General features: G+C 39.3%; 2 protein-coding genes across 2 annotated transcripts; both read left to right on the forward strand.

The window, feature by feature from the left end:
• Positions 1 to 2518: 2518 nt before the first annotated feature.
• Positions 2519 to 13795, forward strand: LOC115687692 (G-type lectin S-receptor-like serine/threonine-protein kinase At4g27290). The gene is made up of 14 exons (XM_056317215.1): positions 2519 to 2530; positions 2839 to 4125; positions 4230 to 4359; positions 4460 to 4584; positions 4679 to 4728; positions 4952 to 5039; positions 5197 to 5478; positions 9976 to 11326; positions 11561 to 11686; positions 11806 to 11930; positions 11997 to 12207; positions 12380 to 12617; positions 12720 to 12870; positions 12945 to 13795. The coding sequence occupies exons 1-14, from the start codon at positions 2519 to 2521 to the stop codon at positions 13251 to 13253; spliced, it is 4485 nt and encodes a 1494-aa protein (XP_056173190.1). The 3' UTR covers positions 13254 to 13795.
• On the forward strand, positions 4707 to 5731 carry LOC115687703 (G-type lectin S-receptor-like serine/threonine-protein kinase SRK). The gene is made up of 2 exons (XM_056316927.1): positions 4707 to 5102; positions 5197 to 5731. The coding sequence occupies exons 1-2, from the start codon at positions 4959 to 4961 to the stop codon at positions 5500 to 5502; spliced, it is 450 nt and encodes a 149-aa protein (XP_056172902.1). The 5' UTR covers positions 4707 to 4958; the 3' UTR covers positions 5503 to 5731.
• Positions 13796 to 14817: the final 1022 nt, after the last annotated feature.

Consider the following 14817-nt stretch of genomic DNA (forward strand, 5'->3'; position numbering starts at 1 on the left):
CGGCGACTCGGACGGCCCTCCGGCGAGCGGGTGAGGCTCTCTCTTCCTTTCTCCCCCTCAAGATCTCTTCTCTGTGGAGCTCTCTCTTGCCCTCCCGGTTCTCTTCTGCGTTCCCCCCTTTTTTCTCTCAAGCTCCCCGTTCTCTCCTCTGTGCCTTGGTGTTTTTCACCCCCTCTCCCTCTCGGTCTTTTTTCTGTGTATGCAGACCCCATTTGCTGTTTTTGTGACATGTACTGCGGCAACCCAAAAAGAGAGAGAGTGTGACAGTCCATTTTTGGGTTTCTTTTGTCTTTCTCTCTCTCTTTTTTTAATCCCTCCTGGACGTGTGTTGACCGAGAGAAAGAAGAAGAGCTTCTGCCTATTTTGTCTCATCTGATCAGCTTTACTTTTTTTTTCTTCATGAAAACACGCCGAGCCCCTTCTGTATCCTTTCTTCCTTTTTGCTTCTTTTGTGAAAGCGTGGGTAAAGTGTCCGGAGGGAGAGGGAAGAGATCACGTTTTTGTCTTTCTCTCTTTTCTTCTTTTTTCTTTTTTTATAATTTTTATAATGATGATTTTTTTTCATAAAATAAAAAATGAAATAAAATAAAAGCAAAATATGTTTTACTAAATTCTACTGATGCAAATGCGCCTAACATCTATATGCCGTGTAACTTAATGAAAATATTCTTGTTTAGGGATTAAAGATTAAACCCTAATTTTCTATGCGGTAAAACCCTAAATGATTTTGGCAAAATTTAGGTGTCAACAGTCATGGCCGGTGATCAGGCCATGGCAAAAAAGGAAAAAATATATATTTTTAATAAAAATATTTCAATAAAAATATTATTAATAAAAAAATATTTTAATATTATGCATGACAGGCCATGGCAAAAAAAAATAAAAATGTATATTTTTAATAAAAATATTTTAATAAAAAAAATATTTTACAGGCCATGGCCGGCGATCAAGCCATGGCCAAAAAAAAGAAAAAAATATATTTTTAATAAAAATATTTTACCAGCCATGACCGGCAATCAGGCCATGGCCAAAAAAAATAAAAATATATATTTTTAATAAGAATATTTTAATAAAAAAAATATTTTACTAGCCATGGTCGGCGATCAGGCCATGGACCAAAAAAATAAAAATTTATATTTTTAATAAAAAATATTATTAATAAAAAAATATTTTACCGGCCATGGCCAAAAAAAATAAAAATATATATTTTTAATAAAAATATTTTAATAAAAAATATTATTAATAAAAAAAAATATTTTACCGGTCATGGCCGGCGACTAGGCCATGGCAAAAAAAATACTTTTAATAAAAATATTATTAATAAAAAAATATTTTATCGGTCATGGTCGGCGAGCAGGCTATGGCCAAGAAGGAGGAAAAGAAAAAAAGAAAAGAAAAAAAAAGAAAGAAATATTAAAATATTTAAAAATATTATTAATAAAAAGAAATTTTGTGGCGTTACCAAATGCATTTCTGTTCTTTTTCTATTCCAGGGATGGAATTTTGGGCCGTTAACAAACGCCTTAAAATGCTCAGAATCAATTCCGGGTACAGAATAAAAAAGAATCATTTCTGAGCAGAATCTGTTCCCAGGCACAGAATCGTTGTCGTGCGTAGCCTTGGAGGATCGGAAATTCCAAAGAGGGGCAATTTGGTCTTTTTAGCGAGGAGATTTTATTTAGAGGATGGTAAGTGGTATTCTTAAACATAGAGGGGTAAGTGGTAATGGGGTGGAAAGTAAGGATGAATTTTGGTACTTTCCATTCTTTAATTTCGTTGGGAAAAATTACGAACGACTAACAATTGAGGTTGCTCCAAGAATCTATATCGTCCTTCAAAGTTGCGCTCGTATCATTTCAGCTCGACAAGCAGAAAGTTTGGAGGGCAGACCAACAAATAAATTTCTCGAAGCCACAACAATTAGAGAAACTAAATAAAATGAAAAGAAATTCATCATAGCGGTAATCGTCCACGATTAGTAGCCCACGGTAGTCAACCAAGTGCTTCGTAATTGATATTTTTTGGGGGGTTCCAAGTCTAAATTTGTCAACTGTAAATAGCTGATGGACAAGCTAAAAAAAAAAAAAAATCAACAAAAGGGTCAAAGGTAAGTCACCGCTATGATGCCCAGCAGAAGGGCCCCATGGTAAACTTTCGAAGTTCCTCACGTTTCTACGGATCTTGACGTGCTCGACTCTATAAGAGGCAGGACAAATTGTTCCATCGCACTCAGCTCGGACAAATTGGTGATCTCTTTGAGGTCTATCTGGTAGCTTGATGGAATAATGGGAAGTCCGTCATTAAAAGTCCGTTTCTATTCAAACATCGAAAAACAATCTGTCATCCGACTTGCTTGTATACGTTTTCAATGCTCAAGTACTTACAGTTTCACATCGCCAGTCAGCCAAATGTCGTCTGTGATGCCCTCATAATGCCACGAAGACATTGATAAACGCACGTTGAATGTACTCAAATTATAGTAAATCGCGATGTATAGTATAGTATAGCTCAGACGTGAATGCGTATTCAGGTATGAGCTAATCATCAAGCGGAAGGCCAAATAAAGAAGAAGCAGCTTTCGACTGACGGGTCCTAAAGGCAAGAAATGTGGTCCACGTGACCTAGAAAGGATCTCTACCATTCGATACTTGCAGGAAATGTGAGTTGACCAGTCGAGTCAACTGAAAAATTCTATCCTGACAGCAACTTGGAAGGTTGCCAGTAGTGTCACAATCAATTCCAGTCCATCTCCCAGAACTTAGCTTGCTTGGCACAACCACATGCATTTTCTTCTTCTAAATATCACGCAATTTTGCGGTTCTGCATGATTTAGTTTAGGCATGGAAGCACCTAAATTTTTCATCTGCCTTTTCATTGTCTCCCCTGTCAGTCTTCGGCTTATCAACTGCAGTTGACACATTAAGTTCAGGCCAGTCTATGAAAGATGGAGAGACGTTGGTCTCTTCAGGCCAAAGCTTTGAGCTCGGCTTCTTCTCTCCTGGCAACTCCACAAACTGGTACCTGGGGATATGGTACAAGATCACTCCGGAAACAGTTGTTTGGGTTGCCAACAGGGACAATCCACTCACTGACTCGCATGGATTTCTCACGTTTAACCATGCTGGAGATCTAGTTCTTGTCAACCAATCGAAAATTGTCGTCTGGTCTTTGAATTTGTCCCGGGTTCTGAAAAATCCGGTTGCACAGCTCTTAGACACTGGAAATCTTGTTCTCAGAGAGAATACCAGTCTGAATTCTGATGACTATTCGTGGCAGAGTTTTGATCATCCGTCAGACACACTACTACCCGGTATGAAATTAGGATGGGACTTAAAAATTGGTTTAGAAAGGCATCTGACTTCTTGGAAAAGCATGGACGATCCTTCCCCTGGAGATTATACTTACAGGCTGAACATTCACGGGTTGCCTCAAGGTGAACTCGTCAGCTTAGGATCCAGCAAGAAATATCGGACAGGACCGTGGAACGGAATACAATTCAGTGGTGCAACAATGAGTTCAAATCCAGTGACCAAGCCAGTGTTCTTCTATGGTCAAAATGAGATCTATTTTGTTTTTGTGTATGAAGCCAGACAAAGCGAATTTATCCCTAGAGTTCTTACAATGAACCATTCAGGGTCGCTCCAGTTTTATGTTGCAAGTAAAAGAAGCTATGCCTGGAATATCATGTACTCAGTGCCCAATGATCCATGCGATGCTTACGGTACTTGTGGAGCCAGTGGTATCTGTAGAATTAACAGAGCTCCCATATGCAATTGCTTAAAGGGGTTTATACCGAAGTTTCCAGAAGAATGGGATCTCCTTAATTGGTCCAGTGGATGCATGAGAAGAGTGCCAATAAATTGTTCGAAGGAAGAAGCGTTCCTCAAACTTTCAAAAGTGAAACTTCCTGACCTGTTAGAGTTCTGGTTGAACAAGAACATGAGCCTCAAGGAATGCGAGGCTGAGTGCTTAAAGAACTGTTCATGTACAGCTTATGCTAATTCAGATGTTAGAGGAGGAGGTAGCGGCTGCCTCCTGTGGTTTGGAAGCCTAATTGACATTAAGGAGTACGAAGAAGATGACTATGGGCAAACTCTATACATACGCCTACCAAAATCTGAACTAGGTACTTATTTTGCCAATTATTGCTTCTGGACATTCTATCTTCTAACCTGCTTATTCAGGAACAGCACCCTAGAAAATTGCATTTAACAGTCTTCTTGATCCTCGATTTCCTTCACAATTCTGACAAGAAGAAAAGGATGGTCATCGCTGTATTGATGTCAGCTAATGCTGCTTTGTTTCTATCGGCCATGGTGTACTTCCGTCGTATCTGGAATTGCCAAATAAAGAGAAATGGTCAGTCCTACTGGTTCTATGAATGTACACCTCCTTTGGCCCTTTTGTGAGGTTAACATATGTTTCAAAAAAGATTTTTGTAGTAACTGGTCTTTTTCAGGTTGGAAAATCAAGGAGGAAGATGTTGATTTGCCACTTTTTGATCTAGCTACCATTGTTAATGCTACAAATGGTTTTTCTGAGGATAGTCCGATAGGAGGTGGTGGCTTTGGCCCAGTTTACAAGGTGATGAGCCATGCATATTCCATGACACGGTTACTGCAAACAGAGTGATGATATTTCATTGTTTAACATGTCTACCCAAAACCACAATATGCAGGGAAATCTTTTCACAGGACAAGATATCTACACCATGATTCTAAACTTCGAGTAATTCACCGGGATCTCAAAGCTAGCAACATTTTATTGGATGGCAGCCTAAGCCCTAGAATCTCGGACTTTGGGTTGGCAAGAATTTTTGCATGTGATGAGAAAGAAGGAAAAACAAAGAGAATCATTGGAACTTTTAGTAAGAATTCGTTGTTCCAGAAAATCTCTAAATAGGACCGCATGTTATTTTAGAAGACTAATACCAATCATTTTGTCATTACAGTGGCTATATGTCCCCTGAGTATGCCTTTGACGGGATATTCTCTGTGAAATCCGATGTCTTTAGCTTTGGTGTGCTTTTGTTAGAGATTGTAAGCGGCAAAAGAAACAGAGGATTCTGCCACCCAAATCATCACCATAACCTTCTCGGACATGTACGAGAAAAGATCCAAAGCATATGTTGTTCTCTCTCCCTTATCTCCCTCTTTTCGTCTTGCATTACTAAGCCTGTGATGCGATTTTTTTCAGGCATGGTTGCTTTGGAGTGAAGACGGAGCCATGGAACTCGTTGATGGGTGCCTCTATGATTTGGTGGAACCTCAAGTAGAAAGATGTATCCATGTCGGCTTGTTATGCGTGCAGAAGTTCCCCAACGATAGACCAGCGATGTCCTCTGTAGTCGCCATGTTAGGAAATGAAAGTGCAAGCTTGCCTCGACCTAAACAGCCCGGTTTCTTCATGGAAAGAAGTTCAATGGACTTAAGCGCAACCCTGAGGCATGAAGAACTCCACACTGTTAATGCAGTCACAGTGACGACGTTGGATGGTCGATAGTGCATTTTTGTGAGGAATTGCGAATAGATCTGACAAATGCGGTTGATCATTTATTTCATTCGTTATCCAAGACTTCTTGGTTTCTGCGCTTGGTATCAAGTCCAATGTATGCAGGTCCAGAAAACCATTGACCACAGAGTAGCGATCAGATCGGTAGAGTTTTTTCTTTTGCCTTCTGCAAGCGACAGTTTGAACATATGATTTATATTCTTTAGAAGTTTCATATGCACGTCGGGAGTAATATCTTCTTTGATCTTCTGCATTTTCTGACCCTTTTAGCTAGTATGAAAGTAGGATGGAGATCGCGAACAGGTTTTTGAACGATATCTGCCTTCTTGGGGAAGCATGAGTAGATCCTTCCTCTGGAGACTGCCTGTGGTATAAATATTGATGGGTGGCCCCAACTTGAAGTGCTCCAGAAAAGAACCTCACGTAAGTATGAAGAGAAACAAAATGCATTATTTAGCCAAAAAAAAAAGAAACAAAATGCATTTCACAAAACAACGAAGGACAGCCTAAGGGGAATCAGTTCTTGAATAAGGATATACAGTGAAAATAACTATGACCAGATATGTTTTTTCTATTGTTAAGACTTGATAATCAAAAAAGAAAGTTTGATCCGAACTTCTTCCTACATTTCTAGGATGTAGCTTCACAGTGGACAGCAAAAAAACTACAATTTTCTTTTTGACCTGTAAGGAATATGTATGATACCGTCTGATTGAAACATTGGTGGGTGGAGAAGCGGACTTTCTTGCGATAACTGCAGGTCTTGTGAAGCTGCGCTGTTGACTTGTATTTGCGCTACTCGGTTTCTTGTGCTTTTAATATTGTCCAGGACACAGAAAAGGCGTGTTAGATTGGCAAAAGACCAAAAAGAGGAAATTGACATCGAAATGGCAAAATTAGAAAAAGGAAAACGGGTTTGAATAATGCCTTCGAAATACGAGCTATTTGGGTTGAGCCGTGTTATGTAAGGATCCGGTCGCCTCTACCTAATTGCATTTTCATTTCCATTCTTATCTTACTTTCGAAAATCTCCGGAGTGGAGGCGGTACGGTGATCCCCAAAAGTACAAACGTATGTGTTTTCGTTAATTATCCGACGTGTATGGAACGACTAGCATTCTCTTTAATGATTAAGTGGGTGCTCAAAAGTCCAAAACATATGGATGTTAGAAAACAAAAGCCTAATTTTTAAATATATATAACCCAATCACCGAAACTGTCACGCCCCGAAACCAACAAGAATGGAGATAACAACGACCATCCTTCAACTCAAAGAGCGCAACCTCAATCACAACCAACAACCTATTATGAATATATATATATATATATATATATATATATATATATATAAAATAAACTAGTAGGTTGGTTACAAGATCAAAGTTTTTATAATCCATTAAAAAGAATAATTACATCTCAAAATTCAGTTAAACCCAATAACTATCAACAGACATATATACAACTCCCTCAGACTATACCCAAAATCCAACTCCCGAAAGTTCTTGTCGATAGAGCTTTCGTACTATCGGCTGCTAGTCGAGGAACCTGAAAAACATGAAAGACGAATGGAATGAGTAACTACAACTTAATGAGTAGTACATCTCTTCTAAATAGATTGAGCATCCACTATGCACATTTAACAAAACCAAATCACAACTCATTTAACCCAAATCTAGAATTTAATATACGTACAAGATAAAAAATGAGTTTTATCCTTTCAACAAAGCATTATACAAATCAGAAACACTCATTTAATCCACCATCACAATTCAAACATCCATGGATCAATCTCTACCATTACATTGACCAAACTCAAATCACATGTCAATGGTCCATTCTACTGACCAATATTGTGCTTAGATATCTAAACACGATCACACATAATGTCCTCATGACAAAGGCGATCAAGATTTCCCCTTAACTAAGTCTCCACCTATATTGCCAGTGACTGACCCACAAGGATATCCTAAAACTAATATGGCGTTTAATGGGCTCGCAGAAATACTGAGCATCCACACAAACCCACAACAGAATCCTCCAAAATCCACAAAACCAATTCATTATCAATATCACAAACCAAAATATATAATCTTTTACAACTCAGTTCATTAAATATAATATATTTCAAAAGACATTTCTCACACCATTTCGGAATTCATTTCATAAACCAGTAATCTTTCAAAACGGCTTTCATAAAACATTTTTCAAAGCATTCACAAATAATCGAAAATAGTAAATGCTCGATCCAGATTTTATGCAATGGACATGCTTTTAATAGCTCATAATATATCTAATCTATATCTCTTTCGAAATATGAGTATACAAACTCAATGAAGATATAGCTTTCTTCACTTGGAAATGCCCTAAATTAAATTACGTAGCTATATGTGTCGACGATCTTGTAATCCTATCAATTAATTGACTAAACTAAGCTTAAATACTAACAAACTAATTCCCATGCGTCAACAAACGCTCGCGTAAAGCGATTAGTCAAAGCTATTCTCAAAGCAGAGGTCGCATGCAAAATTCTAAAAATTTGTTCTAACTAAACTGTTACTTCAAATCAACTCCCGTCAAAACCCACCACTCTACAATGCCATTATCCATGATTTCTATGTCATTCCACAACTTGACTACTCCAAAATTAGACTTTGCAACTCAAATTTCACTTAATTTTGATTTTGTGTCATAATTCCGAAAACTACTCCGATTAGGCAAACAAATGGCTTAACTCCTTATCGGACGTTGCAAATCAAGATAAATTTGGCTTGACGAGATTTCCGTAGCGTGTACGCACGAGTTTCCCTCTATTTCCTTTCCCTTTCCTCTTCTTCCCCTTTCCTCTCTGTTGCGATCACTCTCTTTTTCTTCTTTCCCTTTTTTCTCTCGGTCCAAATCTCTTTGCGTTGAATAAAGCAGTCTTCTTTTTCTTTTTTTATTAGCCACTTCATTTGACCAAGTCAACAAACCCAAATATTATAGAAGTAGTCCAAGAAGGTGTTCTTGTCCGTAGTGTAACGCTCGCGCGTGTCTTCACGATGCTCATGTACAATGAGAAGTCCTGGACCAAGACCCGAGCCAAGCGACCAAGCTCTCTCACCAACTCGGCTAACTGGTCCATAAAGTCGCTCACTTTTCAGAGGCAACAATTTAGAGAAAATTTCAAATCAGTACCCAAAGTAAGGTCATTTTCTCAAAAAAGGATTAAAAGTAGATATAGTGTCAAATAAGGGCTGAAGTGCCCAATTAGTCTCAAATAAGGATCCGAAGTGCCCAATGAGTTTCAAGTAAGGGCCTGAATTCGCCGGCCAGTCAAATGTTCACCGGCTGGCAAGTACGTCACTGTTCCGACGATTGGAATAAGAGCAATTTCGTATTTTACTTTTTAAATTTTTTTTGTTTTTTTTTCCTTTTTCTATTTTTTTTCTTTTCCTTTTCCTTTTCTTCTTCCTTTTTTTTTTCCTCTTTTCCCTCCGCCGGCCATAGCCGGGGCCGATGGAGGTTGCCGGCCTCGGGAGGAGGCTGCCCTCACCGGCGTCGGGCAAGGGCCGCCCTTGCCCGACACCGGCGAGGGCAACATAGGGTCGGGCGAGGGTCGCCCTCGCCGGCGTCGGGCGAGGGTCGCCTCACCTGGGCTGGGCGAGTGAGGGTGAGCCTCGCCATATTCGACGAGAGCAACCCTCGCCCTCGCCGGATCTGGCGAGGGTCGACCCTCGCCCGACGCCGATGAGGGCAGCCTCCGCCCAAGGCTGGCAACCTCCGCCGGCCCCGGCTATGGTCGGCGGAGGGAAAAGAGGAAAAAAAAAGAAGAAGAAAAGGAAAAGGAAAAGAAAAAAAACAAAAAAAGGAAAAAAGAAACAAAAAAAATTTAAAAAGTAAAAGACGAAATTATCCTTGCTTCGATCACCAAAATAATGACGTGCTTGTCGGCAGGTGAACATTTGACTGACTGACGAACCTAGGCCCTTACTTAAGACTAATTAGGCCCTTCGAGCCCCTATTTGAGACTGATTAGGCATTTCAGGCCCTTATTTGATACTGTGTTCACTTTGGAACTTTTTTTGAGAAAATGACCCCGCTTTGGGTACTGATTTGAAATTTTTCCAACAATTTAAGGAAAAAATTGCTAAGAATTGGAGCTCGGGTTGGTAGAGTATGAATTGGTTCAGATCAAAATGATTATGGGTTGCTAGCATATTACATAAAAACAAATCAATTTGGATCATACTATTTTCGATTGACCCAACCCACCAGGTTGATTGGTTAGCTGGTTAGCGTGAGGAGTGGGCATGACTAGCTCGCATTGCACGATTGACATCATAAGTCTCCCACTGAAAACACTTAGACAGCTTAACTTGGTCGTCTACATTCCATGAACCTTGATTTCATATCCTATTGGGAATTGCTAATGATATAGGCTACAGAATATCCTGTCAGGTCGGCTTCAGCTGAATATTCTGGGTGAGAACCTTTGAGTTTAAAACTTGTCATTGAGAGGGAAGAACCAGGGAAAAAATTAACAGAGGGCTTCATGGCATTGGAAAAGCTTATTTATTCCCCCTTCCTTTTCTCTGTTTTTGTCATGTTTGTGCTGAACTTCTCAATCGCGTCTGATACCATAAGTTCAAGTCAGTCCATTAAGGATGGAGAGAAATTGGTCTCTTCAGGCCAAAGCTTTGAGCTTGGCTTCTTCTCTCCAGAAAACTCCAAGTATAGGTACTTGGGGATATGGTATAAATTTAGCCCTGAAAAAGTCGTTTGGGTCGCCAACGGAAACAACCCACTCACTGATACAGATGGTGTTCTTACATTTAGCGAAGAGAGGAATCTAGTTGTTGTCAACCCATCGAGGAGTGTCATCTGGTCTTCGAATTCCTCCAGGGTTTTAAGAAACCCAGTTGCACAGCTGTTGGATTCGGGTAACCTTGTCGTTTCAGAGAATACCAGTTCACGTTCTGGTGAATACTCATGGCAGAGCTTTGACTATCCAACTGACACCCTTTTAGCTGGTATGCGAATAGGATGGAGCCTCAAAACCGGTTTTGAATGGCATCTGACTTCTTGGAAAAGCACGATTGATCCTTCCTCTGGAGACTATACCTACGGAATAAAAGTTAATGAGTTGCCCCAGTTTGAAGTGCTCAAAAGAGGCTCCACAAAAACATTTCGAACAGGGCCATGGAATGGATTCTATTTCACGGGATCTCCAGTGACTGAGAGGACAATTTTCAGGCAAATGTTTGTTTACGATGAAACAGATGTATATTTGAAGTTTGAATCTTCAAGGGATGATATCACCACCATAATCACATTGAATCAGTCTGGTCTTGTGCAATGTCTTTTAAGGAAGAAAGAGAGCTCTACATGGGATGTCATGATCTCATTTCCCCGTGATCCATGCGATAACTATGGACAGTGTGGAGCTAATGGTATCTGCAGAAGTAACAAAGACCCTAAATGCCAATGTTTGCAGGGTTTCATGCCCAAGTCCCAAGAAGAGTGGCATGTACTTAATTCAACCAGTGGATGCATTAGGAAAGCTCAATTAATTTGCTCTCAGGAAGAGGGCTTTTTGAAACTATCGATGCTGAATCTGCCTGACCTGATAGACTTCTGGGTAAACAAGAATATGAGCCTTGAGGAGTGCAAGATGGAGTGTCTAAAGAACTGTTCTTGTAATGCTTATGCTAATTCAGATGTTAGAGGAGGAGGGAGTGGCTGTTTGATGTGGTTCGGCAATCTCTTTGATATAAGAGAATCCGAACAAGTCAACAATGAACATCATATCTACATAAGATTACCTGCTTCTGAGTTAGGTATATATGTACATAATGATTCAGTTAGCAATTGCTTTCCTACGCTGTGATGATCTTGCTTTTTTTCTTTTTCTTTGTGTTCATAGTAAATGGTTGATTAATCATGATCTCGTACCCAACTGTTTATTACTCGTTTGTTTGTCCTTTTGCTGCACTATTTTTGGTTACATTCATCAGCTTATGAACATATTACTTTCTGTTATTAGATAACACAGTTTTTTTTGGCTATTCTAGATTCCATCCACAGCCCTGTCAATAAGAAAATACTGTTGACTGTCACAGTCGCTTCAGTCATTTGTGGATTGTTAATAGCAGGTATAGCATTGAGTGTTATGAGGAAAAGCAGAATCAGAAGAAGAGGTAAGCTTGTTGGTAATCCCGTCCACTTTTTACTGTGAAGATTTGGGTTGAAATTCTGTTGTCGGACCACGAAGAATTAATTATTAATTTCATTTGATAGATAATGTTCATCCTTGTAGGGTTGCAAAGTCAGAAGGAAGACATTGATTTACCATTATTTGATTTTTCTACAATTGCCGATGCTACTGGACATTTCTCACAGACCAACATGATTGGAGCTGGTGGCTTTGGTTCAGTGTACAAGGTAATGAGCTACGAATTTGCGAGTTTAGAGAACACGATAAGCTTAATTGAAAAAAAAAATATGCAGGGAAATCTCTCCACGGGTCAAGAAATAGCAGTGAAGAGGCTGTCCAGAAGTTCAAGACAAGGTCTCGAAGAGTTCATGAATGAGGTTCTCCTAATTGCCAAACTTCAGCATAGGAATCTTGTCGGACTTCTTGGCTATTGCATCGAGGGAGAAGAAAGAATGTTAATATATGAGTATATGCCAAATAAAAGCTTGGATTATTTCATCTTCGGTTTGAGCTCCTTGATCCTTTTCATTTACTTTTCACTCAACCCCCATGCTACTAATCTATATGTCCTTTGTGCCTCTGCATGGACATACATCCAAATGCTACCCGATGAACTCATTTTCTTTAGATTATTGAGCTTAAATGTTAAGACTTACGTTGGGTTGAATGGGTGCAGATGATGACAGAAGCTTTTTGTTAGCATGGAAAAGTCGCTTTGACATAGCTCTAGGAATAGCCAGAGGACTTCTGTATCTTCATCAAGATTCGAAACTACAAGTCATTCACAGAGATCTCAAAGCAAGCAATATATTGTTAGATGCTGACCTCAATCCTAAAATCTCAGACTTCGGCCTCGCAAAAATCTTTGCAGGCCATGAAAGAGAAGCAAGAACGAAAAGAATCATTGGTACCTAGTAAGTTTCTCATCTTGATTAACAAGCAACTGTCCATGAATATTGGATAGATCTTTTTTTTTTAACATTGGGTTGATTTAAGACATGATATTCTTAATGCAGTGGCTATATGTCCCCAGAATATGCTTATGATGGAAAATTCTCCGTGAAATCCGATGTTTTTAGCCTTGGTGTAATTTTGCTAGAGATAGTAAGCGGCAAAAGGAATAGAGGGTTCTGCCATCCTGATCATGAACACAACCTTCTTGGGCATGTAAGTAGTTCAGTATGGTTTGTATAAACTCGTCTTTTATGTGATGTTTAATGACATGAATGGATTTGTCCTAGGCATGGTTGCTGTGGAGCGCAGGCAGGTCCTTGGAGCTTCTGCATGAATCTCTATGCGACTCCTTCATCGCATCCCAAGTAGAGAGATGCATTCAAGTTGGTTTGGTATGCGTCCAAAAGTGTCCTGGAGATAGGCCAACAATGTGTTCAGTCATTTTCATGTTAGCGAATGAGGAAGCAATCCTGCCACAGCCTAAACAGCCCGGGTTCTTTAAGGAGAGAGGTCCATCGAGCACAGAGGAATCTTCGATAAGGGAAGAATCATACACAAGGAATATTGTTACAATCACCATGCCGGAAGGTCGATGAACTTCCCATCGAGGAAGTTCCCTGTAGTGTGGACTTCAGAAAAGCTTTCTCGGTGCATGAAGGTTGCAAGGATCAGTAGGTGGTCTGCAATCACTATAATCTTCAATGTGTGAAAGGTGCAGTGACCTACACTTTGACGTTGCTTCTTCAGGTTCTCAAATTGTAGAAAACACTGCTAAAAACAATCTAAAAAGGTTCTGAAGGCATGGATTGCAGTTGCCTCTTCCATGAATATGTGATATTTGTGTACACGAATCTGTCGGCTTCCTTGTAGATGGAGGACTGACTAGACGAGGGCCACAACAAAGGATTCGCATTTTAATAATTCAGAAGGGTCAATTAACTTGGTATAGGCCTTTCTATTGAAATTGATTGCCAATGGTTATTCGTAGAGAATTATATCGACTCTGTAAACTTTCATATGAGCAAGTAGCTATATTTAGTTATTAACTGCTTCACTTTATTTTTGTACGATACATGGATAAGTGATCTCCCAGTGGAAGTATTTCCACGCTTATGAACAATATAAAGTTTTTTCGCCATTTGCAGAGTATCTATTGTTTGATCCTAATTGAATGAGTCCAACAACACTTTTGTGATCAGAGGCCATCCGGAAACTGCAACAAAATGACACGCAAGTCCTTGGTTGTCTCATAGTTTGAGATTGCTCTGAAGTGATGGGATCCCACGTGTTACACCCCAGTCCTACAAAAATAGGGGAATGACATGGACGTGCCTCGGATGGAGCCTCAACATCACCAACATTAACTTGTTATCTCAAGATATACCTCCATCTATATATCTAATTAATGATTACAATGATCCGAGTTCTAAATTCCTCAAAAGAATATATAGATCTCTGAATTTAGCTAACCCAACAATGACAACATCGGACGTTTATATATCTATCCGGACTCGTACCCAAAAATCCAACTACCAAAAGTTTCCACAATTGATGGCAGCTCTCATCCTACTTGGTGCTAACTCAATACCTGAAAAGGATGTAAGATTAATGGTATGAATAACCCCAGCCCAATAAGCAGTATATATTTCTTTCACAGTTAGACCAACCACTATACATATTTTATAAAACAGTACCCAAACTCATTTATCCAAAATCTAGTATATAATATGCGTACAAAGACAAAATGAGTCATATCACTACAACATAACTATGTCTGTGTCATAAACACTCACTCCATTGATAAAATCAAAGCAAACGTCAATGGACTAGACCATTGACCAATCTCATCAAATCACACATCAATAGTGCACTCCATTGATCAATCTAATACCCAATATCCAGCTATAGTCATGCTTAACACCCTGTGACAAAGGCGACCAAGTTTTTTCTTTGGCTAAGTCTCCACCTATATTGCCGATCACTCGGTTCACAAGGAAATGCTAAAGAGTATGCATCCCCAAAATCCTCTCAGTGGATTCATAGCGACAATGAGCATCAAACTACTAACATTATCTTCCAATAATCCATAAAATTAAATCCAAAATCTATATCATAAAATCAGTTTTACAAACCAAAACATAGATTCTTTCATAATTCATT

This window comes from Syzygium oleosum, unplaced genomic scaffold, assembly GCF_021117445.2.
Source record: "Syzygium oleosum isolate NSW1041296 unplaced genomic scaffold, Sole_v2.1 Sole_v2.13, whole genome shotgun sequence".
Taxonomy (NCBI): Eukaryota; Viridiplantae; Streptophyta; class Magnoliopsida; order Myrtales; family Myrtaceae; genus Syzygium; species Syzygium oleosum.

Excerpts from the sequence above, each read along its gene's own strand:
- LOC115687692 (XM_056317215.1), top strand. Across the intron at positions 5,040-5,196 it reads GTGTGCTTTTGTTAGAGATT|GCATGGTTGCTTTGGAGTGA; the intron begins GTAAGCGGCAAA and ends GATTTTTTTCAG. Across the intron at positions 11,931-11,996 it reads GCTTTGGTTCAGTGTACAAG|GGAAATCTCTCCACGGGTCA; the intron begins GTAATGAGCTAC and ends AAAAATATGCAG.
- LOC115687703 (XM_056316927.1), top strand. The coding sequence starts at position 4,959 with ATGTCCCCTGAGTATGCCTTTGACGGGATATTCTCTGTGAAATCCGAT. Across the intron at positions 5,103-5,196 it reads ACCATAACCTTCTCGGACAT|GCATGGTTGCTTTGGAGTGA; the intron begins GTACGAGAAAAG and ends GATTTTTTTCAG.